This window comes from Diabrotica virgifera, chromosome 8 (genome assembly GCF_917563875.1).
Source record: "Diabrotica virgifera virgifera chromosome 8, PGI_DIABVI_V3a".
Classification (NCBI taxonomy): domain Eukaryota; kingdom Metazoa; phylum Arthropoda; class Insecta; order Coleoptera; family Chrysomelidae; genus Diabrotica; species Diabrotica virgifera.
In genome coordinates, this window is record NC_065450.1 from 45,872,808 (window position 1) to 45,896,671 (window position 23,864).

The 23,864-nt window shown below is 32.2% G+C and overlaps 1 protein-coding gene across 4 annotated transcripts in view; it reads right to left on the bottom strand.

The window, feature by feature from the left end:
• LOC126889940 (ATP-dependent translocase ABCB1-like) overlaps positions 1-23,864 on the bottom strand; it is a 111,384-nt gene that overhangs the window by 81,677 nt on the left and 5,843 nt on the right. For all 4 annotated transcript variants that reach the window (XM_050658688.1, XM_050658690.1, XM_050658687.1 and 1 more), the window contains 4 exons: positions 21,778-22,077; positions 19,239-19,339; positions 16,651-16,822; positions 12,272-12,586 (listed from right to left, as the gene is read on the bottom strand). In XM_050658688.1, coding sequence (XP_050514645.1) covers positions 12,272-12,586; positions 16,651-16,822; positions 19,239-19,339; positions 21,778-22,077 — 888 coding nt within the window. The remainder of the gene's footprint in view (positions 1-12,271; positions 12,587-16,650; positions 16,823-19,238; positions 19,340-21,777; positions 22,078-23,864) is intronic.

The following is a 23,864-nucleotide window of genomic DNA, read 5'->3' on the forward strand; positions in this document are numbered from 1 at the left end:
ATGCTCAATTATAAAACCGGAAAATAGAACCGGAAAATAGAAAGCTATAACAGTTCTAGCTATTTTCCCATGTAAAATCCCATAAGAAATCGCTAAGGTCCATTCTGTTCATTTTTGACGCTTTTTGTGGTGGAGGCGCGACGGCTCGTCAGGTATTGAACAGGTCTTGAACAGGTCTGAACAGGTCTAAACAGGTCTTAAACAGCTTTGAATCAGGTCTTGAACAGGTCTGTTCAAGACCTGCTCAATACCTGACGAGCCGTCGCGCCTCCACCACAAAAAGCGTCAAAAATGAACAGAATGGACCTTAACGATTTCTTATGGGATTTTACATGGGAAAATAGCTAGAACTGTTATAGCTCTTTTACTACCTTTCAGGGGTACGAAAATGTACAAAGAATACCAAAGCACAGCTGACCGAAAAGAATATTGGACTTAGATCCTTTGGGAAAAAGACGGAGAGGAAGAGCTGCTACAAGATGAAAAACGTACACAGGAAATACTATGATAGATAGAGACCTCAGAGATAGCGACTGGGAGAATAGAGGGCAGTAGAGGACGAAAATATGATGGCGAACTCATAATGGCAAAAAGCTGAAGAAGAAGAAGAGAAGCCCTTAAAACCGAACCAGAAGCATTTAAAGAGGGTAGGATCCTTAGGTGAAATTATCATGTCTGGTATGGCTATATCAAAAGAAACGTAGAAATATATTGGTACAAGTAACAACTGGTGACAAATCGATTAGACCGACTCCCAAATGCCAAAAAACTTCTGGTTATATACTTCGAGAAAAACAAGAAAACGAAGTAAATTTTTATAAATATTGTAATATAACATGACAACTTTATCGATTCTACCATAGGGGAGTGCAATTAGAACGAAAATATGCATTGTTTCGGAAAAATTCAAACAAGCTTATATTTTTCTAAAACTTTTTTTGTTAGTTTATATACATGTTATAGTAAAAATTTCTACTCGCGGATTTGGCCGCTAATTGTTTATTAATTGTTTAAACAATAACAATTGTTTTGTATTAATAATTTTAAAAATACAGTAGACGCCCTCTTAACCGTCCTCCCTTTAACCGACCGTCGGCTTAACCGACCGACCCTACTCCTTTTTGGATGATACCATTTTTAGATTAGAGGTCATACAAGTTTCAAAATTTGTCTTGTGAGTGATATCGTTAATTACATATGTATTGTTAAGATATGTAAAATTTGAATTAATATGGTTTCGATCTTAATATTTTAGAAAAGTTAAAACATATAATAAAAATATACCAAAATTAATTTCGAAGAAATGAAAGTCAATTATCTTTGGATGGCCGTAGGTAAACAAAATTTAAATAGGGATTAAGTATTTTCTTTGTACAGTTAGTATGATAAGGAAGTGGTTATGTGTTTGGACAATGAGACCGGGTTAGGGAACAATTGTATTTAGAAATTTAAATGAATGTAATCTCCTTAAAAACCGATTGGCATGTAATTAGTTTTAGGAAATTTCTAATGGTAGGAAAAGTTGGTGTTGAATCTGACATTGACAATTTGGAATTTAATTCTTTGGAATCGTTGTCAGTGGACTTTCATAATTTTTTACATAATTTAATTTTACGGTAGAATAATTTTTTCAACGTTACTGTTTAGTGCTGGCCTTTAAACGAATGTGATTCTAGACGATAGTTGTTAAATGATCGTCAAGTCGAATAGTGGTGATCTCTGAGAGTCTCCTGAAGTAGTAAGGCAGATAAATGAATAGCTGTGAGTTTGTTGAAATAAGTTTCCTGACGGAGGCTCATCACGTAAAGCATTGTAAGTTATATTGTTCTACTTATATTCCAAGAGTCACCGTTGCATGCCGGAACGAGAAATAGATTCAGTTTATTGAGAGGAGAAAAGGCTAGCATTGTTTTTTGAAAGATACGTGCATCTGTAGGGGGTCATTGATGACAATAGGCTTGCAATAGTTTGTTGCGAGATTGCTGACTACATAGGGGGCTGCTAAGAGTAAATTGTAGGCGACCAGAGACAAGAATTTGGACAACTCATCATCCGAGAGACAGTTTTATTTTTTTTTTGTAGAATTATTCATAACGCAAATTTCAATAAGTACTTTAGATAGTGGTAGGAGTATTTCAATAATCAGAATAGGAGATATTATTTTTAGAGGATATTTTGAGGGTGAATTTATTTCAATAGATGTTTTTGTACCATATATGTGTTTTATTCCGTTAGTCTTTGACCTTATTTATCATATGTAAAGCAAAGGAGATATTGAAGCACGAGAATATAAAACCCTGAGATTAGAGCATTAAATAGTGTGATTAAATCATAAGTGCATCATTAAAATTAAATTTAATTAATTAATTAATTATCTAATCAATTGCTTTGAGCACACCGATCTTTGAATATCACATTAACTGGAGCCCAGAACGTGGTGGCTTAAAAAATATCGCAGCTTTGCATTTGATGGTAGGGAAAGAGATAAGGAATAACTACAGGTGATCCAGAGATAATTTGACAATTTTTCCAGGTGTAAAAATATTTTTGATTTATGGATTGATCGTAGGTAGTTGATATTTACTGCTATTGAATTATTTAATATTTTTACCAATCGTACATTTGATATTTATTTTGAAATTTACTGATTGCATATTTGATATTTGTGGCGAAAATTTATTAAATTTGGGGAGAAATATTTGTCGTGTTCTGCAACTTATAGAGTGTTGTAAAATTTCACATTTGGCGGGGACAAAGAAAACAGTAACAAAAAGAAACAACATGTCGACCACAAGGAGGCAAAGCAAAATGCAAGAAAGCAGAGAGAATAACAGAGAAGAGGAAAAAATTGTTGAAGAAGGATTGGGTAATGAAGGAGATACAACGATTATGGAGAGAAAAGAACAGGAATTAACAGGAATAGAGAAACTATTGCAACTGATGCAACTCCAATCACAACAAATGGATAGAAATCAACAGGAAACAAAAAGGACAATGCAAGAAAATCAACAGGAATCAAAACGAGCCATGGAAGAAACACAACAAAAAATAGAGAAAAATCAACAGGAAGCAAAACGAGCCATGGAAATAACACAACAAAAAATGGAAGAAACACAAAGAGAAATATCACAGAGAATAGAACAGAAATTGGAAGAGAATGATGGCAAATTGGAAAAGCGTTTGGAAAAATAGGAAAATGAAGTGAAAGCCTGTTTAGAAAAAGTTAGAGAAGAAACAGAAAGGAAACTGAAGATGCAACGAGAAGAAATAGAAACTAAAATGAAGGATATTAAGACTGTGCAGAAGATGGAATTAGAACAGTTAGAAAGCAAATTTGAAAATGCAATACAAGAAGACAGGCGAGAAATAGAAGAAAAATTTAAGCAAAACGAAAAACAAATTGCGGAACTCAAGAATCAACAGAATTGTGGAGAAAGAAGGGAAATGATTATCCTTGGTACAAGCGACGCGAAAATAAAATTTGGAGGGGATATTAGAAAAACACACCCAGTACCATTTGTTAAAAATTTGAAAACCAAATTGCAAAATATTAGATATTTTGACGACTGCAAAGAAACAGTTAGAAACCATCTGAAAGAAGGAGCAGCGTTATGGTATGAAAGTAAAGAAGATGAGTTTGAAAATTGGACAGATTTCGAAAATAAATTTCTCAACTATTTCTGGGGGAAAGTTAAACAGAGGGAAATCAACCAAGAGCTACAGAATGGAAGATATCACGAGAAAATGGGAATATCGGAAGAAAGATATGCGTTGCAGATATATAACAATTCCAAATATCTAGACTACAAATACTCTACCGAACAACTGGTAGAAATGATAAGCAGACATTTCGAAGAAACGCTGGAGGACCACGTGATTTTGAGAAACTATCAAGATATTGATAGTTTGTGCCAATTCCTTCAAGTAAGGGAAGCAAAAAGAAGAGAAATGCGAAACAGAAGACAACATGAACAATATAATGGACCGGCAAGAAGGTATCAATCAAATTATGACCAGAGAAACCGACATGCCCAATCAACAAACGAAGATAGGCCGAGAGAATACCAAAATTACAATAGACAACAAAATTATGATAACAGGAATCACGCAAAAAATAGAACATATGAAAATCACAACAGAAACAGAGATGCACAAAATCCTCCGACTAGGAATACGAACGAACAAAGGGACGGTAGAAACAATCAGAATTTCCAACGATAAAATAGAAGGGAGATGAATCATGTAACAATAGAAAACGAGGAAGAAGATGTATGCAATGAATCCAGACAGGATTTTCAATAAAGCATCCACTGAACAAACATAAACAACTCTCCGGTATATTTTGTCATCCGAGAGAGTTTATACAGTTGGCGGGAAATGAAAGACAAAGTTCTAATTCAAATTTAATATTCTTAGATGCATTTATAAAACATAAAGCGATTAAAATTTTGATTGATTCTGGATCGGAGATATCGTTAATCAATAAGAAACTAGTAAAAGAATTAAATTTGGACAGATTTGTGTATAAAATTCCTAGGGTTGCTTTAGTGGGTGCAAACAACAAAAAATTGACGACAGTAAATGAAGGTTTGGGAGTGCGGATCAGAGTGGGAGACAAATACTATATTAAGCAATGTGTGGTGATCGAAGATTTAAACCATGATATGATAGCGGGAATTGATGAATTGAGTGAAAAACATATCACCATAAATTTTTCGGAGAATAAACTGGAAATCAGAGCAGAACCAGACAACATAGAAGAAGAAATGGAAATAGATAGGAAAATAATTGTTGAAAAGATAAATGAACAGGAAAAACATAAAGAAATCAATATGACTGTAGAGGAAAAACAGAAAGTACAAGAAAAAAATCAACCAGAAAAAAAAGAAGGAAGAAAAAGAAGAAGAGTTCAAAAAGAAAGAAGGAAAACAAGGTGGATACAAGAGAAAGACAGGAAATCGAAGGTACGGAAGAATTGTCGGCAATCGACGATAAAACAGAAAGGAAGCAGGAAGAAAAGGAAGTTCTCATAAGAGAAATGAAAGCAGGCTTATTTTCTTTGGCTCAGATCAGGGAAAATCAGGAACAACTGGATGAAAGAGAAAAGCAAAGGGTCGAACAAGAGGATAACTTATATTTTAAGAGGGTCGATGGTAGAGAACTATATGTAATCAAGGAACAGATGGCAAAAGAAGTTTTAGCAAAATTACACTGTGACAACGGACACATTGGAAGCAGGAAGGTGTGGCTTATGTTCAGGGAGAACTACATTTGTCGAAAGGACTATACAATAGCCAAAGAGATGACTCGAAATTGCGAGACATGCCAAAAGTGTAAAAGTAAGAATTTCAAAAACGAAAACATCACAAAAAACGTCATAGCTCGGAAGAAACTGGATATTGTCGCCATTGATATGTTGAGCGATTTAATAACAACAACACAGAGGAATAAACACATATTAGTTATGGTGGATGTTTTTTCAAAGTATTTAAAACTGTACCCATGTAGAACCACGAAAGGAGCTGAAATACTTCGGAAGATAGACGATTTTATCGAAACAGTGGGAAGACCAGACAATATTTTGTTGGACAATGCAACATACTTTAGGAACGACCGTTTTAAAGGGGAATTAAGAGAGAGAGGCATAAATACAAAATTTGTAAGCATCCGACATCCACAGAGCAACCCATCAGAGCGTTTTATACAAGAAGTCACAAAATTTCTAAGAATTGCTGCGGAAGAACATCATCGACATTGGGACAGAAAAGTGTTTGAAATAGAGACGTATTTGAACTGTGCACCAAATACGGTTACCAAGGAGACGCCTTTATATGTAATGAAAGGAACAATGCCTACGAGACCGTGGGAAGACACCGCCCCCAGACAATACGAAGAAGTGATCGAGGTGGTTCAACGAAGATTGAGACGAAGTGGAGAGAAATATCTCCAAAGGCAAGAGAGGACCCGAAGAAGAAGGCCGGTTACATTCCAGAAAGGGGATAAAGTTTTAGTGAGGGCACTAAGGGTGTCCAATTTACAAAATGGTATTTGTGCTAAATTGATGCCGATATTTGAAGGTCCATATAGGGTCAATACGGAAAATGGGGTAAATAGTTATGAATTAGCGCATATAGAGACAGGCAAGATACGGGGTATTTTTAACATTCACGACATTTATAAGTATCATGAGTAGAGTTTGGTAACATAATGGAATAATTTGATCCTAAAAAAAACTTGTGTCATTTAAATAAATAACAGAGTTTTTCGGCAAATCAAATGGCGGGGAGTTGTTAAGATATGTAAAATTTGAATTAATATGGTTTCGATCTTAATATTTTAGAAAAGTTAAAACATATAATAAAAATATACCAAAATTCATTTCGAAGAAATGAAAGTCAATTATCTTTGGATGGCCGTAGGTAAACAAAATTTGAATAGGGATTAAGTATTTTCTTTGTACAGTTAGTATGATAAGGAAGTGGTTATGTGTTTGGACAATGAGACCGGGTTAGGGAACAATTGTATTTAGAAATTTAAATGAATGTAATCTCCTTAAAAACCGATTGGCATGTAATTAGTTTTAGGAAATTTCTAATGGTAGGAAAAGTTGGTGTTGAATCTGACATTGACAATTTGGAATTTAATTCTTTGGAATCGTTGTCAGTGGACTTTCATAATTTTTTACATAATTTAATTTTACGGTAGAATAATTTTTTCAACGTTACTGTTTAGTGCTGGCCTTTAAACGAATGTGATTCTAGACGATAGTTGTTAAATGATCGTCAAGTCGAATAGTGGTGATCTCTGAGAGTCTCCTGAAGTAGTAAGGCAGATAAATGAATAGCTGTGAGTTTGTTGAAATAAGTGTCCTGACGGAGGCTCATCACGTAAAGCATTGTAAGTTATATTGTTCTACTTATATTCCAAGAGTCACCGTTGCATGCCGGAACGAGAAATAGATTCAGTTTATTGAGAGGAGAAAAGGCTAGCATTGTTTTTTGAAAGATACGTGCATCTGTAGGGGGTCATTGATGACAATAGGCTTGTAATAGTTTGTTGCGAGATTGCTGACTACATAGGGGGCTGCTAAGAGTAAATTGTAGGCGACCAGAGACAAGAATTTGGACAACTCATCATCCGAGAGACAGTTTTATTTTTTTTTTGTAGAATTATTCATAACGCAAATTTCAATAAGTACTTTAGATAGTGGTAGGAGTATTTCAATAATCAGAATAGGAGATATTATTTTTAGAGGATATTTTGAGGGTGAATTTATTTCAATAGATGTTTTTGTACCATATATGTGTTTTATTCCGTTAGTCTTTGACCTTATTTATCATATGTAAAGCAAAGGAGATATTGAAGCACGAGAATATAAAACCCTGAGATTAGAGCATTAAATAGTGTGATTAAATCATAAGTGCATCATTAAAATTAAATTTAATTAATTAATTAATTATCTAATCAATTGCTTTGAGCACACCGATCTTTGAATATCACATTAGTATATACACATCGACGTTCGTTTCACTTTATGTTTTGACTTAATTTGTTTGAAAATGAATCGTGACCCATGGGAAAAGTTATAGCGGACGGGCTATATGTACATACTAGTTTTTTGTTTATAGATCATAAAATATATATATTTTTAATAGAGTTATATATGTAATATTTTTCTGAGGGTGGTTTTAAAGATTTTCGGTTTAACCAACTTTTTGATTATCCGACCTATGGGCAGGCCCCGTCATGGTCGGTTAAAAAGGCGTCTACTGTATCGTTAAATTCATCATTTTACTTTGATCAAATATGTTTCTATTTTGTTTTTGATTATACTGAATTCGAATATGGTATTGAAATTTGAAAATTCTTATACAGAAGCTCTTATTACAGTATGTCTGCGTAGCTAGGAACCAAATGGAAAACTTTTCTATTATCATTTTACGAAAAAAAGTTATTCTTCATAAAATCCTCTGGATAGTCAAAAATCTAAAACTCAACCATCAGATATCAAATTTTATCAATTTTATACGAGCTATGTCAAAAATATGAATTTCGTTAAAGAGTAAAGTACCTTTATATTTCGGAATATCAAAAAATGCTATTATGAAAAGTTGTTTGAAATTAAAAACTATGTTTAAATATACAATTACATTATTCTAATCAAAAATTTTTTTAAAACTTTTTCTCAAATTACGGATACTCATCATCATTTTATTAAAATTATGATAACTATTTTATTATCACTTTTACAAAAAAAGTTATTCTTCATAAAATGCTCTCCCTGGTCTAAAATCTAAGATACAACCATCAGATATTAAACTTTTTTTAATTTTATACGAGGTATGTAAAAAATATGAATTTTTCTTAAGAGTTAAGTGCCTTTATTATTCACAATATTTTAATTAGAAGGATGTAATTGAACACTAAAACAATTTCTTTAATTTCAAACAACTTTTCTTAATAACAATTTTCGATATTGTGAAATTTAACGATACTTTACTCTTGAGTGAAATTCATATTTTTTGACATACCTCGTATAAAATTCATTAAATTTGATATTTGATGATTGCATCTTAGATTATATACGATGCAGAGTATTTTATAAAGAATAACTTTTTTTTTGTAAAACTGATAATAAAAAAGTTATCAATAGGTTCCAAGTTACGCAGACATACTGTATAAGAGCTAAAAAATTTTTTTTTGCTGAACATTTATTATTGTTGAAGTTTATTATTAAATGTGTTTTAGGTAAGTTTTACAGCAAAAAGTTTTGATCACTTTATATAAACATTTTTTTAGCTGGTAATTTTCGGTTTTTGTATTACATTTTTGTTATCTTTCTTAATTTTCTCAAAAAGAGATAGTCTATTTCATTTCTAAAGTAAAGTAATTCAGTGCATTTTAAAGATTACATCCTAACCTTTAAAAGAGAACTTATAAAACTGAAATAGATCTGCTCAAACTTAAGTAATACCGTCTTAAAGTGGTGGTAATTCTATAAAACTACGAAGATTTCAAAAATTACATTTTTTAAGAAGTCATGTTATTTGAATTAAATTTTTGAGATTTTTTTTTGAATAAAACATCATTTAGTACGATGCTTGAAAGGTAAGTTGTGCAAAATTAAGGGGTATTATAAGAAAAATTGTATTAGTTACACATTTTTAAATCATTTTTAAACACAATTCATGTAAGGCTCACTTTCCGCCCCCACCGTACTTATGCCCATATATTTTATTTCTTTTTATTATAACCATAAGATAGCTTAATTATTCTTCTTTTAAGTTCAATTTCTAAAATTTCATTTGATCCATTAGCTAAAGAATTACATTAAAAAAACTCAACCGTGCACTTCGCCGTACGCTAGTTTACAGTGCGCCAATGTTTGTGAGAAGGGTGACTTTAGCGTTATAAATAAAAAATTATAGAAGATACAGATTTAATTTTAGAAAATTCTTTATATAAGGTTTTTTTGTAAAATTTTCTGAATTTTTCAATGGTCAAGTCAGCTTTGTTCTAAAATTGATATTTTCGGAGTTATTTAAAAAAACATCAAACTTCGTAGTTCATTTGTTTAATAAAAAATGAAGCACCCACTTCTTGAGTAGAACTTTTTGATATGTTGTTTATTAAACACTTCTTAATGAAATTACAAAAAGTTTTAACTTGTTTGATTTTTTCCGAAGTGAAAATCTATATGCACTCCCCTACAAGCATGTCGACGACTCAACATGAACATATCCACGCAGAAAACAAAATGCATTACCATTGGAAAGATTCAATTAGATTTAAGCTCGTGGTGGAGGGGAAACCCATAGAACAGCTAAAACAAGTTAAGATATCTAGGTGTAGATTTATCAAGTTATGATGACCCAGCCAGAGACCTAAGAGGACAAATAAACTAGCCCGCAGGCATGTCCGGATGTTGAGAGATGTGGTCTGGAATAACTCATATATGAGAATGGACATGGACAGCAAAGTTAGAATTTATAAAACTTGCATCAGACCTGTTATGACCTATGGTATTGAATCAAGAGAAGACACCAATAAAACCAAAAGCATGCTACGAACAATAAGAGCAATAGCAGGGAAGACAAGAAGGGATAGAATAAGAGACAACATCATCAGGGAACAATGTGGCGTGCAAGATGTAGTAAGATGTAGGCAAAGACGAAGAGAATGGTTCAGTCATGTAAAAAGAATGGAGGAGCACAGACTAACAAGAATTGTGCTAGACGGAAAACCAGCTGGCAAGCGTCCACCGGGGAGACCACCAAAAAGGTGGAGATATAGCTAGCAGTCTACCTCTCAAGAAATGCTTCAACGTCGGAATTTAGTGTAGGAAACAGAGGTTGAATCTCGCAAAATGGAGACAAGTCCGGTTTTATTTTTTTCTGATTTATCAAAGGGTGTTTATTATGAGACTAACTTTTTCTTAAAAAATTTTGCCCCGGAACCCCCATTTTCATCCCTTTAAAAGGGATAATTTGTGGTTTTTGCGAAACGTAGCCCTTCCTGTACGTTTCCCAAAAAATTTACTCAATAGCAAAATGAAGAGGACTATATTTCCTACTATTTATTTCCGGACAGTATATATCTATCACCCACCGTTTACCGGGGTGGCGCCCCAAAGTTGACAAGTTTTTAAAAAAGATGTTTAAAAAAATATTTTTCCCTAACCGTAAGGGAAATCAAGAAGAAACCCTGCAGCAATTAATAACAAATAAGTGGCTGATTTTTTGGTATAGGTTTCGTTTAAGAGCAATTGCCCATTTTTTAATTACAAGGTGTTATATTTTAAAAAACCCCTTTTTATACCATCTGAACCGCTTCTGCTGGAGTAAAAAACTTTCAGCGATTATCCACGTAATGGTGTAATTTAGAAATTTGTATAATGCAGCCCCATTTTTTCCCCGGAACCACCAAAAAAAAAAGAAGAATTCATAAAGAAAGTGATTTTCTTATAATCCTTCACACATCATGCTCTTTATTAAAATGCTTCAAATATCATTTTGTGCACGTTCTTATTACCCATGCATAGACACCAAAAGCAATTTCTTGATGCAAACCCTGTAGCCAAAGAAAAATAAATAAAATGAGGGGTTGAAAAAATGTTTTATTTTTGCTGTTTGGCTCATATGGGCATATGCTCCATCAATAGGGTTTTTCAAAAATATATATGGTTATTGCAACATCCCTGCGGAAACTACCCCTATCCTTGAAAATAAACTGCAGAAACTACCCCTATTCCTTGGCGAACATGTTTTTATGATGTTCTCATTACTTATGCATTTTTTTGAAACAAAACTTATACATAATTAAAGACCACTATTTTCTCTACAAATAAGGACCTATGCATTTTTTTCGTATAAACAACCGTTACGGCACGATGGCGCCGTAAACCTCAGAAATGCTTTGGCGGGCTCCAGATTTTGTTTTTTTTCGTCATCTATTCATTTTATTGATAACGTACTTATGGAAAATAAAAGAACACACTGTCTGCAGTACATACTTTGCACAGTAAAGCCACACTGGTGGACCAAAGTCAATTTTTGATTATTTTCTTTATTATTTCTCCTTTTTTTGGGGTGGTTCCGGGGAAAATATGGGGTGCATTATACAAATTTGTAAATAATACTACTAATATGGGTAATCGCTGAATGTTTTTTTACTGTAGCATAGGCGGTTCAGATGGTATAAAAAGGGGTTTTTTAAAATGTAACACCCTGTAATTAAAAAATGGGCAATTGCCTTTAAATGAAAGCTATCCAAAAAAATCAGCCACTTATTTGTGATTAACTGCCGCAGGGATTCTTTTTGATTTTCATTACAGTCAGGGAAAAATATTTTTTTTAAAAACATCTTTTTTAAAATCTTGTTAACTTTGGGGCGCCACCCCGCCAAACGGTGTGTGATAGACATATGCTGTCGGGAAATAAATAGTGGAAAATATAGTCCTATTCATTTTACTATTAAGTAAATTTTTTGCAAAACGTACAGGAAGGGCTACGTTTCGCAAAAACCACAAATTACCCCCTTCGAAGGGAGGAAAAGGGGGTTCCGGGCCGAAATTTTTTAAGAAAAATTTAGTCTCATAATAAACACCCCTTGATATACCAGAAAAAGAATAAAACTGGACTTGTGTCCATTTTGCGAGGTTTAACCTCTGTTTCCTACACTAATTAATAGATCGACATATCTACAAGTATAAGAAGAGAAGAAGAAGAAGAACAGATGTTATCTAATTATTTATGTTAATTAATCAACTTACCGTTACCATATTCGCTGGAGTATAACTAGCATTAGGATTAAACCTGTCTTTTAACACCAACTTTACCCCATACCATAACGACAGTGCATAACTACTATATAATAAAAGGTACACCAAACCGAATCCAATACCGACGATCATCGTTCGCTTAATATTATTCTTTTTTGCAGACACCAGGTGCTCTTTATATCTGTCAATCTCTTTTTGCTGTCCGCCAAAAGCTGTTACGGTTCTGATTAATGAAAATACTTCCTCGGCAATTGAACCTGAAGCTGCGTAGGCTTCCATTTCGTTTTTGGCTAATTTTGTTGTTAACTAAAAAAGCAAAAAAAAAAAATGTAAAACGTACTTGAACGGCACTAATAGATTTACATATAGATTAGAAACGTCGATTGGTTTGGAATCAAGTAACTTAGATGTGGGTGCCAGGTCACAAGGGGATTGCATTAAATGAGGAACCTGATTGCCTCGAAAAAAAGTGACTAGTACCCCATTCCAGCCATTCCAGGGTCCACAACCCTTCTTTGGTCTATCGAAAAGCCACATCAGAAAGGAATTCTAAACCTGGGCACTCAATCAACTACGATTATATTGGTCTAAAACACCAGGACAAAGGCAAGCAAAAAGGTTCATAAAAGTGTCGCCTACTGCAACAAAGCGCCTTTTCGAAATGAGTAAAAAAGATATTAAATGGTCACTGGCCTTTTCACTAGTCACTTCCTTCTGACTAGTCCAACAGGGCCAAAGAGGGTGTAGCCTTACTAATACACCAAAGATACCAAAATAACATCAAAGAGTGTCAATATGTATCAGAAAGGATTGTCGCAGCAAAAATTAGAATGGAGAAGGAAGACCTGAACATCATCGGAGTATACGGCCCAGAAAATAGTAAGCCCCAAACAACAAGGGAAATATTCTATGATCAATTGCAACAAGTAGTAGATCAAGTTAGAGGAAAGTTGATAATACTGGGGGATTTTAACGCTCGAATAGGCAACAAAGTAATACCTGGAATTAAACAAAAACATAATGAGAATGTCAAAAACGAAAATGGAGAACTGATAATAAACTTCTGCACGAATGACGAACTTCGAATAAACAACACCTTTTTTGACCACAAAGACCAACACAAATATACATTCAATAATACCCGTGGACAAAGATCTATAATAGATTATGTTGTAACTAACAGAGATATATATCCATCAAAAATAATTGACGTAAGATGCCTCAACTCAGCAGATGTAGGTAGTGACCACAGCCTAGTATTATGTAAAATTAGAATCACCATGAAATGCTTCACAAAAACAAAAAACACAAACAAAAATCAAAGTCGAAGGACTAAGTGCGGAATCCACGGAGTACTTATATAGAAAAAGAATATCAGAGAAGATTGCTGATAATGAAATACTAGAAACCGATAACATCGAGGAAAGCTGGGAAAAACCCAAAAGTAACATAATTAACGCAGCAACAGAATCACTTGGAGAGAGGAAAGTAACGAATACCAATATATCAAAAAAGAAAACCCCATGGTTTCGAGAGGAAGTGAAGATAAAATGTGAAGAAAAGAATAAACCCTTTTTACAATACAAAACACAACAAACACAACAGGCATACAATCACTATAAAAGAAAACGAAAGAAACTAAACAAACACTTTAGTGAGACAAATAAAAAGAGAACACTGGGAGAGTTTCTCAAAACAGATGGAACACGACTTCTACGGAACACAAAAGGAAATATGGAGAATGATCAGAGGACAAACAAAAGAGATGAACGAACTAATAAAAACGAAACACATTCAGAAGGAAACTTGGGCAGATTATTTTCGATCCCTGTTTGCTAAAGATAACGATAACGAACCACCAACACCTGAAGTGACAACAAACGAAGAAATAAATATTGAAGAAGCAGAGGTAATGGAAGCATTAAGGAAATTAAAAAATAGAACATTACCAGGAGAGGACAGAATATCGAATGAACTCCTAAAGTATGGAGGACAAGACCTGACCAAACAATTATTAAAACTAATCCAAAAAATAATAGAACAAAACAGAATACCACAGGAATGGAGATCAAGCATCCTAACACCTCTTTCAAAAAGGGAGAAAAATCGGACCCGGAGAATTACAGAGGAATTAATTTATTAAACACAACACTAAAATTAACGACAAAAGTGATAACAAACAAACTGAATAAAATTATAACATTAGCAGAAGAACAACAAGGTTTTAGATTGGGAAGATCATGCACCGACGCTATATTTATAATGTGGCAGATTCAGGAAAAATCGTTAGAATACAACAAACCGGCATACTTATGTTTCGTGGACCTTAAGAAGGCATTTGACAGGGTCAAATTAAAGGACGTTATCCATTTATTGTACGCAAGAGAGGTACGCAGAACAACACAATAAAAGTAAAAGTAGATGAAGAACTAACTGACCCAATTGAAGCTGGCAATGGGATAAGACAGGGAGATTCCCTGAGTCCTCTGTTATTCAACCTGATCATGGACGAAATAATAAAAAAAGTAAGAACTAAAAAAGAATACCAAATGGGAGAAAAACAGCTAAAAATAATCTGTTATGGACGACGCAATACTAATCTCTCAAAGTGAAGATGATTTACAACGTATGCTGCACGAATTTAATATAACCGCTAGAAAATTTAACATGTTAATTTCCCCAAAAAAGACTAAATGCATGGTTATAACAGCAGATCTAATAAGGTGTAAATTAGAGCTGGAGGGTCAAATAATAGAACAAGTCATGGAGTTTAAATATCTAGGCATCACACTATGCAGCTACGGAAAGCTCGAAACAGAAGTGGAAGATCAGGTGAATAAAGCAAACAGAGCCGCAGGTTGCCTGAATGAAACAATATGTAGAAATAAAAACATCGGAAAAGAAGTGAAAGGCAGAATTTACAAAACAGTCGTCAGACCAATAATGACATACGCCGCAGAAACACGACCTGATACAGAAAGGACCAAAAGAATGCTAGAAACGCTAAGACGCTGTGGGATAGAGCTAGAAGTGCAGATATACGAAGGAGAGGCAAGGTGGACAACATTTCTAACTGGGTGAAAAGCAGAAGAGTAGAATGGAATGACCACATAAGCCGAATGACAACAAATAGAGTAGTAAGGACGGCGAGAGACGGTTCCCAATAGGAAGACGATGTGGGAAGACCACGAAAAAGATGGAATGACAACTTACTGGAGGCACATTTAAAAACAGACAGAGTAATGTCTATATAAAAAGAAGAAGAAGAAGAAGAAGACGACTTCCTTCTGAGATATCATTTAAAAAAAATGGGCAAATCAGATAGTGAAAATTGTCCGTTCTCTGACAACAAACAAGAAACAGCAGAACACATACTATGTGACCGCATAGCACTGTTCTGCACTAAAATTCCTAGAAGAGGTCAGCTTAGCGCCCTAATATAGGAAATAAGCCAGCAGCTAGGAAGCTAATCCACTTCATCAGAAGTATTGGCATCCTAGAGTTTAACTAGATTAAGATATATGTAAAATAAAAAATCTATGGTTTCGTTTTGATTTAAATTTGTCTCCTGCCATCCCCCGATAGTACTATTTCTAGGTCTACCCGTTGTCAGACCAACACGTCCGTAGTCTCTCGGTATCAAATAAACTATTTATACCGCAGTATGGTTAGAACACCCTCTAACGGGGAATAAGTGAAATGAATGACGACTCGATTCAAGTTCTCTGTTTAACCCAGGTATGACAATACCAAAAGGCACCGTTAGGAAATATTCCAATTTACTGTTCACAGAACCTGTATGAATCGAGTCTTTCTACTCTAATACAGAGTATGGCATTAGTAAAATAAGGAAATCTACGGATTCGCTTTGATTTAAATTTGTCTCCTGCCATCCCCTGCAAGAATATTAGTAAATAAGTAATCAGGACCACTTTTAGATATCCCAGTAAATTTTCGAATTTCTACCTACTCTCAAAAATCACTCCAGCACCTACCTATTCTCGGGATGTATCCATTTGAAATATACAAGCCATCCTACAAAGGCTTCTGCCTGGTTTATTAGTAGAACATATTATTATGGCGTTTAAAAAAACACACATTCATACCAACAATACCTTCTCCTATTCCGGAAAAAACCGTTAAGTAGTAAAAATAGGATTATATTATGGAAAAGTGCATTACTATAAGGTTGAACAAAAATATAAATAATAGAAGAAAATCTAAAAAATTAATAACGAATTGAAAGGTAGGACTCTGAAATAATTGGTTAGATTATAATATATTATAAAATCAAGAAGTACGAAAATGTTAACCACTGTATCGATAAAAAATATAAAACTCTTTTCAACAGTTCTTAAGAATATATTTACCAAATTTATCACTCCAAAAGATATCAACGATGCTGGTATTGCTACTAGTGATATTAAGGCTAGCTCCCATCCTTTGAGCAATGCAGTTCCTACTGCTACTACAAATAGTACTTGAAAATGTATAAACATTGGTACCTTTTCACCTATTCCATCTTCAAATTTGGACAAATCGCTAAAAAATAGACAACGTAAGGTTTAATATTGTTATAACTTATATCAGATTGGTCATGTAGGTATACGTAATTTGAAATACATATAATATGTAGTACCTTGTTAGTTTTATTTTTATTTTAAGAGCTTTCGATCTGTTAATACCGCTTCATGGCTTAAATATCTCTTGATTTGTTCGCGTGAGGGTTAACACGTTGGTGTCCACCCTTTTGCAAGTTGTCATAATATTATAGTCTAAAGCCCGGAGTTGTTACAAACATCTGCTTCTTTTTATTTTTCGTTTAAAAATTAATTGTGCTGGTAAAGATTCCAGTGCTCTAATGACCTTTATGCTGATAAAAGCAGAGGGTTGGTATTTAATCTGCCGTTTGGTCAATATTAATAGACCAGGAAGGATCTGTTTTTAGGTGGATGTGAGAGGTGGCATTCGGATTTTTGCGGATAAAGTTAGGTGATAACTTCGTTAATAATAATTGACTTATGCTCCTTCTCAAATATGCCCGGAACATTAATAAAAAAAAAATAAAATATTTAAAAATTTCAAAAAATGTTTTTTTCTATTTTCTTTTCTTATAACTTTAAAACTATTCATTTTGGAACAAAGTTGTATAGGAATAAAACAAAGATAAATACATTTTCTATCAGCTACGATTGGTTAAAAATGTCTTAATTTATCACCCTTGCTGCAAAATAGCAATAAATATAAAATAAGGGGACAAAACAAGCCTGTCCTTATTCAATGTTTTTCCATCACTTAGGTTACACTTGAAACCTTCCTAATTCGCTTACTGTGCTAAAACCGTCCACCAAATTTCATTAAAATTGACTTACTAGATTTTGCATAATAATTTTGCAATCTAAACTTTTTTTAAAAAATTAAAGTTTTTTAAAATTTTGCACAACAAAAACTAGAACATACAAAGATTTGTCAATTTTTTTACATATAAAGAAGCACTCCACCTATCTAATGCACTTTACAGAATTGAAATCGGATTATTTAAGCAGCCTCAGCAATGTTTTAAAGTTATAAAAATTTCTTTGACTTATAAACAAATTAGTGCTGTGGACAGGAGGGGTGCTACGGACTCCTTTATTTAGATGGACTTCCAGGTTTTTTTATGTATTTTGACCCGTAGAACACGAATTTTTTGGGTAACAGTTGATCCGGATGTCGATAAGATTGTTATAAACAAAGCACTTGAGGAATTACATAACATCGATTTTTCGCAAAATACTTTTTTGTATTTCTTGGGCAATTCTAAGCAAAAAATGTTATTACAAATTTTTTCGTAGGATGTATAGTTTTCGAGATAAACGCGATGGAACTTTCAAAAAATCGAAAAATTGCAATTTTTGAACGCGAATAACTTTTGATTAAAAAATAAACTAGCAATTCTGCTGACAGCATTTGAAAGTTTAAGTCAAATTATACCGGTTTTAATTATTTGCATAGCTAAAAATTAATTTTTTTTATTATTAAACAAAGCTATTTGTTTATAAGCCAAAAAATTGTTTATAATTTTAAAACATTGCTGAGGCCACTTAAATAATCCGATTTTAATTCTGTAGAGTGTATTAGATAAGTAGAGCACCTCTTTATATGTAAAAAAATTAGCCAACTTCTAACTGGTCTACTTTTTGTTCAGAAATATTTTAAAAAATGTGAACTTTTTAAAAAACATTTAGATTGCAAATTTATTATGCAAAATCTATTAGGTCGATTTTAATAAAATTTGGTAGACCATTTAAGTAAATTATAAGAATTTTCTAAGCGAATTACTAAGGTTCTAAGTGCCACCAAAGTGGTTAAGAAACATTGAATAACAACAGGCGGATTTTGCCCCCTTATTCTGTATTTATTGCTATATTTCAGAAAAGGTAATACCTTAAGATATTTTGGACCAGTCGTATATCATGCAAAATTCAATTATTTTTATTTTATTTCTCTACGACTTTGTTCCAAAACGAATCGTTTTAAAGTTATAAGCAAAGAAAGCAGAAAAAAATCGATATTTTTCAAAATTTTTAAATATTTTAATTTTTTTTATTAACGTTTCGGGCATATTTGAGAAGGAGCATAAGTCAATTATTATTACTGAAGGTGTCACCTAACTTTACCTCCAAAATCCGAATGCCACCTCTTACATCCAAAAATAAGACGTTTTTTTACAGATTAGTCCTGGTCTATAAATGAATTATAATAAACTGTATTTAATTTCACTACATTATACAGGGTTTTCTGGTCAATGATTAAGGGTGAAGAACTTATAATACACCTTTGGTATGATTCCTTTTGTTAATTACCTTTGGTGGACGCCTATATAATATTGCAACTACACCCATCTTTTTATAAATTTGCTTCTATATAGTTTTTATATCTTTAAAAATAAATTAGAAAAAAATGTAGGTATACTTACTCAGACATTCGACTTGCAAAATCCCCTGTTTGATTTTGATCGTACCATGATATATCTTGGTTAAGAATGGATTTTAAATAATCAGATCTAATTTTAAATATCTGAAACATATTTAAATTTGTACCATTTGTTTAATTATTTTCAAAGAATCGTGTATTATGACATTTCATCTATGTGGAACTGCGGCAGATATTATTGAAGGAGATGCGGCACTGATAGTAACAGCAAAGTTCTTGCTTTAAGATACGAGGTGAAGGATACAAACTGTGGTACGAAGGGAGAAGTAATAGACCAGGGTGCATCTGTAAAAATATTAGTACTTTTGGATGTTCAGAGGTGACTAATATTTTTTTGCAGAAATTGCTTGAAAATATATCCAGCTTTCGCAAAAAAATTCATTTTTTCAAAATGTTGCAGGACTGAAATTAAACCAGATAACAAGTTAAATTTTTTTTACGTATAGAAGAATAATGTACCTTTCATTTGCAATTTGCAAAATTAAAATCGGTTAACTACCACGACGTCAGGAATTTTTTTAAATAAACATTAATTTTTGGTGCTACGCGCAGGACAGCGGATACGTTTGCTCTGATTGGGCATTCCAATGACCTTTGATAATGATTGATAAATTTTAATTTTTAGTACATTTCGATCTAAATAAATAAATTTGTTTTTGCAACATAAAAATATATAGGTACTCTGTCCTTTGAAATAACACTTTTTTTTGCAAAAACTTTCTTTGTTCATATATTTTAACTTGAGAATAAAAGTTTATTATTTTTAAACATATGCAATTGTTTAAACAATATATCACAAACAATAGTCAAATTAGTTTGATTTTTGTGAAATTAAAATATTAAAATACAACAAAGTATAGAGTAAGAAAATAATATATTAGATAAAAATTGGAAGAAATTTTGGTGGAAATCAACTTGTGTGAATCGAATACCACTGTCCTGCGCGTAGCACCAAAAATTAATGTTTATTTAAAAAAACTCCTGACGCCGTGTTAGTTAACCGATTTTAATTTTACAAATTGAAAATGAAATTTACAGTATTCTTCTATATTTAAAAAAAACTTCAACTTGCTATCTGCTTTATTTTCAGTGCTGGAACATTTTGAAAAAATGAATCTTTTTTGCTAAAACTGGATTGCAAAATTTATTTTGCAAAATCTATTAAACCGATCTTAATCAAATTTGCTGTATTTTTTTATCATATTATGTTGTTTTTCTCAGTAAAATATGAAGATCCTACGTTTAGCAGAAATGGTTGAAAAACGTAAAATGCGAATACTTGTTTTTTTATGATTTTTTCGCAATTATTGCTATTTTGGAACAAGGGTGATAATTTTTAAATTTTTTAACCCTTTCTGTATTGTAGGAAATTTAATTGTGCAACTTTTATATCAGTGCAACTTTTCTCGAAAGTGAATACTTTTAAAGTTATAATCAAAAAACCAAGAAAAAAATCGAATTTTTCCTTCATTTTTTGACATTTTGATTATTTAAACAATGTTCCGGACCTTTTTGAGTGGGAAGATAACTCAATTATTATTATATGAGTTAATTCCAAGCAATTTCTGCAAAAAAATATGAGTCACCTCTCAACATCCATCTCAAAACAGATGCGCCCTGGACTATAATAGAAGTAATAATAGGAATAGAGTTGATATAAATTGTAGATTGAGAAATTAAAGATAATGCAGTATAAGTTGTCAGAACGAGTGATAGAATAGTGAAATTTGTTCAATTTGTACATAATAAAGAAGTGTTAATGCCTGGTTGCACCAAAAGATCTTAAGTTCCAGCTTATCCCAGCTAAGCTCATAGATAGGGCCGCTTTGAGTCTCACTTACGTACAACCATAATTTTCGATTCTTATCTGATTATCAATTAGATCCATTATTATATTATATTATTCTTATCATAATATATTATATTGTTTTTATCTTATTATCGTCTTAAGCTTAAGATCTGTTGGTGCAACCATGCATAAATGTTGTATGTCTGTATGCCGTTCAATCTGGGTGAGAATAAAAGGAAAGCTGTTTATGATCAATTAGGAAACATAATATAGTGATACAGTTGAACCTTCTTATTGGAATAGCCTTTGTGCCAAGCAAAAGTATTGCTATAACCGGGATATTCTAATAACCGATCATTGGTTGCTACGATAAATGTTTCGTGACCTCAAATTTCTATTCCTTAAACCGGGATATTCCTTTAAGAGGTATTCTAATAAGCGGGTTCGACTGTAATACATCATCCCAAAAACTTAAAAAGGATACAGAAGAAACATAGTTTGGATTTGGGTAGAGACTTAGGTATAGAAGTATATTATGAGAAGTTGTGTTTACATTAAATGTTTTTATACAGAGGTATTTTATGTTAGCAAGATATTTTATAGATATTATTCTAGAATAAAAGCCCTAAAAGAAGATTCATAGTTTAACTATAAAACCAGAGTAGAATAAGCAGTTGGTGAATATTTACATAGCATGTACCAATAATTAATTAATTATTAACTGTTTACTTACTTGTTTCGTTGATGAATAATTAAAAGTTATGGTAGAAAGATAACTAAAACACAGCATCGCAACTCCAACCATACTATTTGCCAAAGCGAAAAATTTAATACCATCAAAGAATTTTTCCTGTGCCTCATCTTGGTCTTTTTGTGATAAAGTAGCGTTATATAAAGATTCAGCATATTCCACAGCATTTCCTGCAAGTTCTCCAAATAAAATTGTATTTATTGGTGGTAAACAACCAGTGATTACTGCCGATAGACTTCCAATAAACATCAGGAGTTTGTCCCCTTTACTGGCGTATTTAAACTAAAAATATTAACAAGATTAAAAAAAAAGATACATTTTCAATCTAATAGCACATAAAATAATATCAAAAAATATTACTTTACATCCCACTAGATCGAAACAAAATAGCCCAGGAACCAAAGCTTTTCACCTCGCAGTTTTTACAGAATAGATAAATTTGCTTGAAAATTTGAGAATAAGTAGTGGATAGTCCATGAATCAAAATCTAGATCATGCTGACAGACGCTTTTACCATGGGTTGTGGTTGCCACCCCATCTCGGGGTGGAAATTTTTTATTATAATTTGACCGCAAAAATTAATAAAAATATCCATTCTAAGCAAAAAATTTTCTATACATTTTTTTGATAAAATTAATAGTTTTTGATTTATTCGCTATCGAAAGTGTTAGTTTTATATCTAAATAAAAAAATATGAAAAAAAATTTAAGAAACGCTTTTCTTTAGTTACGAGTGACTAATGTTAATATTATTAAAAAATCAACTAAAAAGCAAAAAATAAACAAAAATTGAAAAAATCTAACACATTCGTCAAAGAAAAGCGTGGTGCGTATTCATCTAATAAACGGTTTTTGCCCCACGCTTTTCTTTAACGAATGTGTTAGATTTTTTCAATTTTTGTTTATTTTGTGCTTTTTAGTTGATTTTTTTATAATATTAATATTAGTCACTCGTAACTAAAGAAAAGCGTTTCTTAAAAAAAATTTTTTCATATTTTTTTATTTTTTACTTTTTAGTCTTACACTTTTCAAACATTAAAATATATCGTCATGTTTATTAAAATATGTATAAAACATATGATGTACTAACATGAAAAGTAGTCTGAATCGGCAAAAAGTTTGAAACTTTATTGTTTATTTATGAAGCATAATGTAAACAATTAACGTAAAAAGTGAAATTATGTATTGTTCATATCATTAGCTACAATCCGTAAAAGTTTCAAGTTTTTACATTGTAAAAAACAAGAGAATTTAAGCATTTTCCATTAAAATCGTTTTTTATTTAAACAATTAATAAACATGAAAAATTTTTTTTATTGACTATTTGTGTATTGTTCCCGCGAATGCATATGTCTACAAATTTTCATTCATTTGCATTGAAGAAAAGGCAGTCAAATTAACGTCTAAAGATTTGACGCAAACTATTGAACTAAATAAAAGCGTTTAAAAATCAATGTTTTTCGATGGTATACTCATTTACGATTCACTCAATTTTTGCTGTAGAACAAATTTGATCAAACCAAGTTCTTGGGAATTAAATTACCTACAATATCATATGTAAACATTTTTTTGTACCTCTTATGCTAATCTTTCTATTCTGAGAAAATGGCATTTTTTACCAAATTGCAAACATTTGTTATTCGCTTTAAACTTCAGTTTTTTAAAAACTAATTAATCTAAGCCAGTCAAGCTTTTAGAATCTATTCACAATACATAAATAAAGAAGAATAAATAAGACCAATAACTAAAAACACCGCGAACTTACATTATTATGCTTTCAATTGGATTTCTCCTTTTTTTTTTCAAAAAAATATATTGATTTTTTAACCGTAACTTCTTTATTTTTTATCTTAGAAAGTTCGTTAAAAAAGAATTTTGTAGGTTTTTACAAGACCAATAAGCCCATTAATATTAAATCCTTTTAAAACTCTCAGTCACAAAAAGAGGTGGCATTGAAAGGGTTAATAAAGGTGGTTTTTGCATGATATTACAAGTTTTAATTGTCAATAGCTCACTCAATTTTTGCCGTAAAAATTTTTGCAAACCTTGTTCCTGAGAATTAAATAAGCT